The sequence below is a fragment of the Propithecus coquereli genome, unplaced genomic scaffold, assembly GCF_000956105.1.
Source record: "Propithecus coquereli isolate 6110/MARCELLA unplaced genomic scaffold, Pcoq_1.0 Scaffold2, whole genome shotgun sequence".
Lineage (NCBI taxonomy): Eukaryota > Metazoa > Chordata > Mammalia > Primates > Indriidae > Propithecus > Propithecus coquereli.
In genome coordinates, this window is record NW_012144966.1 from 18,062,622 (window position 1) to 18,075,140 (window position 12,519).

At 37.8% G+C, this 12,519-nt stretch overlaps 1 protein-coding gene across 1 annotated transcript in view; it reads right to left on the reverse strand.

Moving 5' to 3' along the window:
* The window catches only part of CA13 (carbonic anhydrase XIII), a 31,183-nt gene that overhangs the window by 13,718 nt on the left and 4,946 nt on the right, over nt 1-12,519 (reverse strand). Inside the window, exon 3 of the mRNA XM_012643599.1 lies at nt 5,859-5,977. Within this exon, the coding sequence (XP_012499053.1) occupies nt 5,859-5,977 (119 nt within the window). The remainder of the gene's footprint in view (nt 1-5,858; nt 5,978-12,519) is intronic.

Below are 12,519 nucleotides of genomic sequence, written 5' to 3' on the forward strand. Positions count from 1 at the left end.
ATATATATACACACACACACACACACACACACACAATGTGGAATGATTCATCGAGCTAATTAACATAGCCATCACCTCACTTGGCTTATCATTTTTTATACATTGACTACCTTCTATGATTATGTTCAGATCCTTTTCTGAGAGCAAGTTTTAAGGAGGAAAAAGAGGCTTTGGGGTCTAGGAACCAGAGTTGTCTGAGGAAAACATTAGGGGGCACTCGGCATTACTGAGGAGGGATAAAAGGAAAGAAGTGGGAAGGGAAGGAGTTGGAGGGACGTGGAACTCTAGAAAACAGATTTTTCCTACTTCTCAACTCTATCTACACTCAAGTAGCCTTATGCAAAATCCAAAGGTGTCCTAAATAGTCTACCATTGTAAACAATGCAGGATTCCAAACATATGAACAAATGTGAAAGATTGTAAAATAACAATAAAGCAGAAAAATCACTTTTGGAGAGTCTTCAGTCCTGGTTAAAGGAAGGACAAACCGAGATAGAAGCCAAAGGGCACTGTGACACACCCAAAAGATTTAGCTATGATCATAAACAGTGAAGGCCAGGCCATGCTGTCCAAGGACCTGATACGACGGACTGACTTCAGATAAGATCTTCTTCTAATGAATCCTCTTGGCACATCAGGAATGAAACACTTATGTGGCTCTTCACACCCAAATCACTCTTTTAGCCGACTGTTACAGAGAGAATTTAGTATATTCAAATACAGGTTTTTATCCCTTCCTTCAAATATAACTCTACCAGGCAACTAATATGAGAGGATTTCTGGATAGATAAGAATTACCATAAACAGTCAACTATAAAACTATAAAACAGTGTACCATCCACAAACAATCAAGGACGATTGTGAGATATCTAGACAGAAAAGATCAAAGCAGATTCCCGTAGTGCCAAGTTCCAAGGTGGTGTGAGATAGTTGGGGGAGGAAAGAAACCTGAAAACATAATTCATCAGGCTCACATAACAATAGATGACGTTACCCTGTCAGGGAAGAGCTGATAAGGATGTTAAAGTTGTTTTAAGTGGCTCTGTGCCAATGCATCAGCTCACTTAGTAAGAGATGACACCAAAGAGATAGAAAGATGTGAAGTGACTTCTTTAGGGTCACAACCACAACAGGTTAGAAAATGAATGCGTAACTAAAGAGAGATGAAAATATATATATACACACACATATATTATATATATATATCCTATATGTAACCATCTTCTGCTAGTTAAAAAATACAATGACTATATAAAATATGATGGGAAACTAGAACAAGAAAACCTTTTTTGTTTTTTTAATATACCTTGTTTCACTGCCAGCAATACCTTCACAGAGGAACCGATATCACTTTTATTAGCATTTGTATTAATATTTGAATTAAAACTTAAAAAAACAAAATAGCAAACACATTTGCTGACTAATAATGACAACAGCAGTGATTTGAAGTTAAATGATAAGAAGTTGTAGCCACTGCAAAAATGGAAATTATAAGACTTCTTCTGTTTTGGAAAATAATTTCTAAATAATAATTTAATGCAACTTTTGAGTTTTAAACTGCATATAAGTAGTATGCAAAATATACTGCCAAATACTATGCCAAAAATCCACCATGAGTGTTGAAATCACAGTTTCATGATTAATTACATATTTAAAATGCTTATTATATATTCTGTATAAACTATAATCAGACAAAGTTCCAAACACAGAATAGATGATTAGCCCAGTTGTTTTAGATGCTTTGGGGATAATTAATCACTTTAATCTCTCTCTGTAATGTCACAAATCATCATATTAGGCCTCAAATTAAATTTTTATATGTTTCAGTTTTAAATAGTTTTATCTTCCTTTTGTTTCTTCCCTTCTTTTTTTTTTAAATTTTATAAGGAAATAACTTGATGATATTCATGAACTTACTACAAACGTGGATGGAAAAACTAATTAACCCCTTGGAATCATTTCTAGAGCTGAGCACAAAGGGATTCTTTTGAACCTGAAACCAAATGCAAGTGACTCCCAAATGCCACCATCTCCAGCCCTGACCTCTTTTTTAAACTCCAGGTTTGTATCCAACAGCGTACTTGAACATGAGCCTAGAATGCCTATGAGGCATCTCAAACTTAACACATCTAAAACACAAAGTTAATTCCCCTCTGCAACCTGCTCCTTCCTGGGTTTGCAAATCTCAGTCAATGGTATTAATACAACAGGCTCCAGGTTGCTTAAGCCAAAGCCTTAAGAGTGTTTCTAGACTCCTCTTTTCCCTTCCTTCAATTACAACATCCTATTTATCCACAAGTCCCACTGACTTTACCTCCCAAACATATCATGGATCTACCCAGCTCTCCTTATCTCCACCACCCCCACAGTCAAAATTACCATCGTTGTTCACTTCAACGACTTCCTTAACTTTCTAATTTATCTCCCTGCTCCAACGTCTGCCCAACAGCCTCCTATCCACACAGTAGCCAGTTATATTTTATATTTTATAAAATATAGAGTAGACTGTGTCATTCCCCTGCTTAAAACCTTCTATTGTCTTCTAACCACTACATTAAAGATAAATTCCCAACTGCTCACCCTGCCTGACAACTCAGTGTGGTGTGGCTTCTGTCTGCCTCTCTGGGACGCAGCCCATGACCTTGCCTTTCTCATTAATTCCAATCCTATAGGCCTTCTTCTTGAACATGCCAATCTCATTCCTACTTTAGAGCATTTGGACTTGGTGTTCCCACTTCCTGGAAAGCTCTCTCTAGATTTTCTCATATTGTTTCTTCTTGTCATTCAGTCTCGGTTCCACTAAAATCTCAAAGACGCCTTTCTTAACCACTCAAGTCCCTCAACCAGACCACATGGTGTTATTCTCATCAAAGAACTCACCATGTACCATTTATTTGTTTATTGTCCACCTCTCCCACCCCAGCAACCCTGAGGTTTGACTCAGACTTTCTCTTTCTCTATCAGCATTTCCTATCTTGAAACCAGAAACACAGACTCCTGCCCTCCCTCACCCTCAAACCTGATCAATCGACAAACCCCACCAGAGCTGCCCCTTCCAGCCAGCCAGCCCTCCACCAGCAGCATCATCCATCGCCTGGAGCTTCCCCAAAAGCCTCCTCAAAAGCTCTCCTTATCCACTCCTGCTTCAACCCAATCTATTATCAAACTGGAGCTTGAATGATATTTTTGAAATGGAAATATGACCACATCTCGAGTCAAAGCTGTTCAGTGGCTTCCCATTGCACTTAGAATCAAGTTCATAATCCTTACCACATCTTACCTAAGTAAGACCTAGCCCTACTCAGCCTCTCCACCTCTGCCTCTGCCAACTCTCCCCTTTGTTCTCCATGCTCTGATCACACAGGCCATTCCATTCCTCAAAGGTATGAGGCTCTTTCCCACCCCAAGTCCTCACACATGATTCCATGCAAAACCACTGCCGTCTCTCCCCTTGGCCTGGCTCCTTCCCCTTCATCCTTTGGATTTCCAGTTAAAGGCCTCTGCCACAGGAAAGTTTCTCTGCCTCCCAAGTTTGGTTTAGGCTGCATGTTATGGGACCTGGGGCATCGCTAGTTCTTTCCAGCACTCCCTTCAGGATAAACAAGAGTTAGCTATACAAGTAGAATTACCATTTGATCCAGGAATCCCATTACTGGGCATCTACCCAAAGAACAAATGATACTCTATAAAAAAGACACCTGCACCCGAATGTTTATAGCGGCACAATTCACAATTGCAAAGATGTGGAAACAACCCAAGTGTCCATCAATACATGAGTGGATTAATAAAATGTGGTATATGTAGACCACGGAGTACTATTCAGCTTTAAGAAACGATGGTGATATAGCACCTCTTGTATACTCCTGAATAGAGCTGGAACACATTCTACTAAGTGAAGTATCCCAAGAATGGAAAGACAAGCACCACATGTACTCACCATCAAATTGGTATTAACTGATCAACACATAAGTGCACATATAAGAATAACATCTATTGGACGTCAGGCAGGGGGAAGGGGGGGAGGGGACGGGCATATGCATACACAATGAGTGCAATGCGCACCATCCGGGGGATGGACGCACTTCAAACTCAGACTTGGGGGGTGGGGGGAAAGGGCAACATACGTAACCTAAACATCTGTACCTCCATAACATGCTGAAATAAAAAAAAAAAAGAGTTAGCTGTGCAACGATTGGGGATGTAGTTGGCTCTCAATAAATTCTTACAAAGTGAATGAATATATGAACCAATAAATTAACAAATAGCCTTAGATGAATACTTAACAACAGTATGAAATTCCAGTCAAACCTTTATCCACAAAGCTTCATCTGCAAAGATAGTCCTTAATCTTCAGGTCAGGGCTCTGAGCCTCAGGATATGAGGGCCCTTTTCAAGAAACTACTTGCCAACTGGCAGTAAACCTTTCTGAGAGTAGATCATACTTTCAAGTGTATGACAGTACAAGGTGTAACCAGAAAGAAATGTGATCAATTTCCCTGAGATGCAAAGGAAAATTAGAGATCAGTGATCCAAAGCAGCCAACAACTAACCCCCACGGAGATTTCCAGATTTAGAACGACATGTTAAATTTAGAACATAAAACTTCAGAAAGCAAACAGGAAAACTATTCTGCAGATGGGCTCAACGGAGACATCCTACAGATTCAGGAGTCCCACTTTCTCCATTCTTGGCATCTTTTATCCATCACCGTAGAACATTGTGCATGTACATTTTATTCCTTTACCCTGAGGACAGAGCAGGTGTCATACCCTAAGGCACCTGGCTTCAATCGGAAGTGATTTACTTGGCAAAACAGACATTTTGGATAATAGCCTCAAGGGCAGATGCACATGTTAATGGAAGAGTGAAATTGCAAAAAAGTTGTCTGCTGGATGTCTCTGAACAGCAGGGCTACACGGGTACATCGAAACTCCACAGCTCAGTAACAATGAGACCACGGAGAAAAACTGTACTTGCCTGGTAACATCGCTCTGTCTTGCCTAGCTGACTCAAAACCGAATTATTTTCACTTGAATAGTTTTGGTTTAGTCATCCAATAATTCGCTTTCATCTCATGGTCAAGTTAGGTGTTAGTAATATTTAATCATATTAAAACTTTGAAGCATATTACACTTTGCTCTTTAAGCAGAGGATTAGAAAAAGCAGAATATTATTAATGAATATAATTGAAAAGAAAAAGGACTAACTTCCCAGTGGAAAAAAAAAACAAGTCAATGAATGCTTTCTTGTGTTATGTTTTACCAATGACCTGAATAATTAACAGAGATTCTATTTTATACCTGGAAATGCAGAGGTAATGTAGAGTTTAGGAGAGTTTGTGCCTTTATATTTTTTTGCTAAGTGGGATTTTGCCATTCACTATCACCTATTTAAATGTGGGCTTTACATATTAGTATATGTTTGTATCTGGCCCAAATATGGACATAGTTCGACTTAAAAAAACAAATGTTTCTTTCTCTCCCTTCTCACTGGCCTTTCAGGAGATACAACAGATATGTAGAAAGAATTTGTAATCTGATATCAGACAGACCTGGGTTTAAACCTATCTCAGTGTTTCCTAGCCGGATCAACTAGTTAAACTCTCCAGTCTCCAGTTTACTCATTTCTAAAATGCAAACAGATAATCCTAAATTCCCAGGGTTAGCTTAATGCTTAGAAGGGCAACATTTGAAGCCGTCGTATTTATAAATTCTAGTATTGAATGAATCAAGCAATTTCAGACACTGAGATGCCTAATTGTCTTGGGATCTATTTCGGGTCAAGAAAGTTGTCCCCAACACCCCTTAAATCTCACCACACAGGAAAACCCTGACTCAAAGACATGTCTGATGGCTCACCTCTGCAGCATATCTCACTCCATCCACCATGTGCTCGGAGCCGTGGTCATCAGCGCACCCCCAGTGAAGGTGGAACTGTCGTAACCTGTAGCTTCCAATGAGAGGGCCCCCACGCAGAACTAAACGTGGGCAGATTTTAAATTGTTAGCAAGAAAAAAATATTTACATATGCTGCCGCAACCTGCAACAGCTCCCTGAATTACTCTATACATCCGTGTCTTCCAAAGAATTCTTTGCAAATGTGTCATTTGGTTTGCTGAAAAGAATACAACTTTTAGATATGTGCGAAGTGAAAACAAAACATTTTAAAAGGTCAGAGAATCCACAATACAGATTTTTATGGAACACCTGGGAAATCACAGCAGACATACTGATTAAAAAGTAGAAGAAATTAGAAATTGCGAAAGGCAAGGAACTGCCCTGAGGATAAGCCAGCCTCTCTGAATAAGGATGTGATATGCAAGAAGGTGCGGTTTGACCTTGATAGAGCAGTGCAGCATCCTGGTTAGGGCACAGGTTTCAGCAATTAGAGACCTGCATTCTGGGTTTTTTTTGGTTTTTTTTTGGAAACAGTTTTGCTCTGTTACTGTGGCTAGAGTTTAGTGGCATTATCATAGCTCACTGCAACTTCAAACTCCTGGGCTCAAGCAATCCTCCCATGTGGCTGGGACTACAGGTGCACACTATCACACCTGGCTAATTTTGTATTTTTGGTAGAAACATGGTCTTGATATGTTGTTCAGGCTGGTCTCAAACTCCTGGCCTTGAGTGATCCTCCTGCCTCAGCCTCCCATAGTGTTAGGATTACAGGCATGAGCCACCACGACCCACTCTCACGCTCTCTTTTACTAACTGTGATCCTAGACAAACTAACTTCCATGGCTAAAAACTGAACGCAGTAATGGGACCTACTCCTAATGCTGTCATGAAAATAGAAGAAAAATTAAACACAAAGCACTTTTCACTGCCTGACACACAATCAGCATCATGGACATGTTGCCTATTACTATTAAACACTATCTTATAAATTGTTATTATTACTATAAAAATTGGCCAAGTGAGCACATCTTCCGTACTTAAATTCTATATTCTTGGGGAAATGTGAAATACAAGACAAAATTAACCTTTTAAAAAATCCATCATATCTCTGTCAATTTGGCAAAGCACATTTTAGTACTTTCCCTCAATAAATATGATCTCTAAAACAATGCCAATAGAATAATATCTTAAATATCTAGAAAACCTTCTTAATAGAAAACATAGTCCCCAACCATGCTTTATTGAGCATGTTTGAAGGATATAAGAGGAGAAGGAAGTGCTGGATGTTGGATACACGATAAGAATTACTAACTTCCATTAACACCCAATAGAATTAAGTGTTAGATTGGTGAGGCGCAGCTTTAACAATAGTTTAATTTAAATTACCCTCCTCTTCAGAGATTCCCTATAAACACTGTTGCAAAATTTGTCAAGAATGACCTGCCTTATATAAGACGTTAAGAATTATCACATGCAGTTATCTATACAAAGCAATGGGGTAAAAAAGCATAAAAGATAATATATTTGCCTAAGGCAAACCTCTCCTTGAGCTATACTGCAGGAGAAGGAACAGTCCAGCCTGCCATGTGCATTGACCAGTACAGCTGAACTCACTTCTCCCTTACTCAGTTTGACTCAGATGAAGCTGAACATCAGTGATTACGAGTTGCTGCAAAGATTGGAATCAGCAGACCTGGGTACAGACCCAGTGTAGCTCCTAAATTATGCGATCTTCCAAAACTCACTTAAGCTTTTCTGGGCTTCAGCTTCCTTGTCCATATCTGTGTTTGTCTGTCTATTTTTAATTAGGAGATTGAATTGGATGATCCTTGACTTCCAAAATTCTCAAAACTGCCAAGGAAAAAATTGTGAGCATACATAATAAAAATAGTTTGGAAGGTTGAATGGTTGGGGCTTCCTTCAGATTTATTTGGATCCAGATTTCATTATAATAAGTAAAGATAGCTATTTCCAAAGCACGCTAAAAAATAAAAGAGAGGCACTTAGATCAAACTCTAGGGCTTGCTATTCTGTTACTCTGTTAAAAACAGAATAATTTTACTGTTTCTTCTCCCGCTGGACAATGTTCATGAGGGCAGAGACTGTCTGTTTGGGTCCCCATTGTTGCCATCACTTAGCAGAGAAGATGCACAATAAATATTTGATGAACGAATGATAAAATATTTGATTTGTCTTTTTACAAATACTTTCAAGGTGATTCACAGATAAATTAATTTAAAAGGCACCTTTCCATACGTGACACCACAGTCTGTATACATTACACTATCTGTATAGGTTATAAATGAAATGACATTCCAAATGAAAAGAAATCAATAGCTCTATTGTGTTTTTTTTCTTTGTTGTTGCATAATGAAAACTGAGCTGAACCATAAAGTCATTCCTTCACAGATAAAAAGCAGATTAGAGAGCCTGAGTAATCAATGTGGAATTGACTTTGGGAAACTATGCAAGCAAGCTGGCTCTGGAGAAAGAAAGTGATACAAAAAAACACACATTGTTAGGGAAACATCCAAGAATAATGGTTGATCTCTGGAAAGTCTACTCTGAGTCCAGGGTTCAAAGCCAGATTATCACAGCTCTGCTTAGTCAAGCAACTAGGATTGCCTTACATTTACATATTTGGACTCCACATTTGAATCTTCAACTAAAATATCCAACCTGGGATTATGATCAGCAAATGTCTAATTGCGGAGAAGACCATTTTCTTGGAGCAGTCTTCTTCCAAAGAAATACAAGGTGGAAAAAAGTAAGTCAAAATATCAAGGTTTATTTGTTAATGACTTTGAGACAGTCTATAATGAAACACCTAAACTATGGTATAAAATGAATAATGGCAATAAAAATTATTTTTAATGAGAATGAATTTAGTGTCCAAATAATTCATCTTACTTTTCAACTTAGATAAGTAAATAAATATTATTGTCTTCATTTAATGTTAAAAAACGAGTTAACATTTCTCCAAAATCACACTCGGCATATATGAGGGCTATCTGGAAAGTATGCAGCCATTGTTAATACAATGAGAACAATTTGCGCGACATCGATATAACCTGGCAGCCAAGGAGAGTGGACTGGAATGCGCACGCACGAACAATGACAACTTCACTGTATTCGTCAGTGGGATGCTAGATGCTATTGAGTGAGCATGTGTACTGTGTGGCCGCCACATTCAAAATGACTTAGCAAGTAAAGCAATGAATGTGCATCAAATTTTGCGTTAAGCTTGAACATTCCTCCATGGAAACTATTCAGAAGATTCAGCAGGCTTTCAAGGACAATGCAATGAGTGCAACACAAATAAAAGTGTGGCACAAACTCTTTAAACATGGTCAAGAATCTGTTGAAAGTGATCCACATTCTGGAAGGTCTGCAACAAGCAGAATACTTAAGAATGCTGAACGTGTAGGTTAAGAGATACTGGGAGAACTGTGTGAGGTCCCAAGATGCCTACTTTTTAGAGGACTGAGGTGTCATCGTCCTATGTACAGTGTTTCTTGCTTGTGTCTTCCTCAGTAAATGTCTCTATTTTTCATACTACATGGCTGAATACTTTCTGGATAGCCTTCGTATAGTCTATTTACTCTTTCATTTAGAATTTATTCTTTTAAAATCTACTCCAAATAATACATATTCATACAAGAGGTCTCCAGACATTAAGAAATCAGAGCTACATGCCATAAAACTTAAGGAAAAATATAATATTTTGGTAAAAGAGTCTTTGCTATTGGCTGTATGCTGCAATGACCAATGACATTGTGAAACTTGAAATGTATGCTTCTCTGTTGGATTTGACTTTTTAAATAGTGATTTGCTAACCCTGCTCATTTTCCTAAACTACACTGAAGTCAGCTGCCTTGAATGATAAGAACAAGCTGGCAACAAGATCAGAAAACAAAATTATTACAAATCACCACATTTGTCTGCTCATATACTTACTGTCTATCCTACCAGGATATAAACTTATTTAAGGTAGAAATTGTCTTGATCACCTCTATCTCCAGTGCCTAGATCAATTAATATTACTAAGACAAAATAAAAGACCTCACCTGGAAAAGTCCTCCTCCGCACATGTCAGTTTGTAAGGTTGCTACTGAAGTTACCTGGGAATCACTAAAGAGCATATTCTTAGAATAGTGAACCTGATGAAAGCCATAGCTTAATCACTGTATGATAAGCTGGCTCTTTGACATAAAGCTGAATGAAAAACACATCTGTGATTAGCATGGAATCTAGGGAAAGAAGGGCTACAAATCTGCCAGGATTATATCATAGAGAGAGAGAGATCAAAGGTCACGGACACTCCCAGTCACTGGGGCCTTGTATTCTTTATAGAGCCAGAAGAGCCTTCCTTGTGTCTGGCTTCTTTGGCTCAGAGTATATCCACATCAAGCTACTTTCTGATCATTCATTCATTCAACAGTTAAGCACTTACTAGGGGCCAGCACCTATTCAATGCTAAGTATGCAATGATGAGCAAGGCTGTTCTTATCTTCAAGAAACTTAGTCTAGTGAAGGAAACAGATAATTATAGTAAAGTTTTTAAATATATAATTACCACATTACTGTAGATTACCAATTCATTTTGCTGGGTATCTTGGTTCCTGGAGGGATTGCACATGTAAGATATGTCCATACCCTGTATCTTTTTTTGTTTGTTGTTTGGGTTTTTTAAATATATAATTTAAGATCTTGTCAATTTGGACGACTTCAGGCAGTTACCTAGAACTAGATAATGAGACTGTAACTAAAAAATTGACAGTTTCTAGAGATGAAATTAAAAGACAGTCACTGAAGCCATCAAATTAGTGCTAGTCCTACCTGGACTTTATTAGCAAGAAGACAACTTCTTCCCTTTTCAAATCTTTCAAAAATTTCAGCACACATATCTCATGCACAAAAAGAACACAGACAATTATTATTGTTATCTTTAGTTAATAATAGTTATAGAGTGCTTACTATATGCCAAGCACTATCTCATTTATTAAATAGAAAAATTAGTAACACAGCCTTTAGAAATTAAGGGTTCAAACAATGAATAGTGTTTAACTATTTAGATGTTAAATGGTAAATATTAATTGATTTCTGGTGGTTTATAATTTTATGTTAATGTAACCTCATGCCATATCATGGTGTTTTCCATGTCCTTCCATCACACACAAAAAAAAAATTTTTTTTTTTTTGGTAACCTACACTGATTGAGTTCCTGTGTCCCAGGCACCATACTAGGTAGATGAGTAAGACATAGCTATTGCCCCTAGGGAGTCATCAGCTCAGTCGTAAGACAGACAAGCAATTACAACACACTATGGAAAGTTCTGTGATATGACAAGTCCAGGAGGCCCTGGACACCAAGGCAAGGGTGACAGGACCAGTCAGGTGAGATTCCCAAAGAGGTACTCAGATTCCTGTCTGAGTCCAGGAACACCAGTAGATGGGGTAAGAACAGCCTAGTCTTTCCTCATCAGATTACTATTTCCCCTATAGGAATTCTTCCTAAAGAATTTCACATCTACCTGCTGCCTTTTTAAAGGACTATTAAAATTCTGAAGGGTGGTTCCTGGAAGATTAACTATGGGATATGGATGTGACCAGCCAAACAAGCCCTGCAGGAATATTTCATGCCTGTGGTTTATTGACTGGTGGGATTCAGAGTTAATTTTCGTCAAGAATGGCTATTTTTCAAAATGGAAACTTTTATTAAAATTAAAAAGGGTTTTACTATAGAAAGTGTCTTTGTGTTTTTTACAGTTTGCCAAAAAAAAAAGCAACAACTTATTTTGTTTAGCTATGATGGTTTCTACTTTTTAATTGATTTAATCCCCAAAATCAACATGAGACAATCTCATTTGGTTTATCTTGAAAAAAAAAAAAAAAAGAACAAAATCATGACCCATATCTATATAGCTTCTGTCTCAAAGGAGTACAAAGTACTTCATGAACACTTTCAATTAATCCTGGTAATTTCACTGTGATCTAGATAAGAACAAGATCTTTATTTACGGGAAAGAGCACACACTACTGATCACAAACTGTCAAATCTGAAACAAACTGGTTTCATGATTAACCCAAGGTGGAGGGAAAACGAGAGGAAGAGAGAAAAAGAGAAGAGAGAGAGAGAGAGACCTGTATTGCTCTAGAGGACATTAGAGTAGGAACTGTTTTTACCACTAAGGGGGACTACATTTATAAAGAAAAGACATAAAGTTCTAGATGAAGTACAATCTAATAATTTCTTATTCTAAAATGAGGAATGGGTAGCCACCGTTTTTGTGTTTGAGATATTATAAACAGTATCAAACTACGATTATGGGTGGTATAAACTTTGCATTAAGAAGCCTTGGACTACTTTTACAATGTACTCATTATATTAATCACATCTATTGACACGGATTCACAAAATTGAGAGCTTGAAGGAAATACAATTGAATATATATAAAAAGCCAGGTCTCTCCTCCTTTGCCCCCCAAAAAGGTTGAAAATACCAGGGGTTAATTTTTCTTTATTCATTTTTTACGATGCTTTGATGAAAATGTATCACTTTTATGAATTTGACAAATATAAGGAAGAAATTTGTGTGGGCTTATAATTTTCACTAACAATA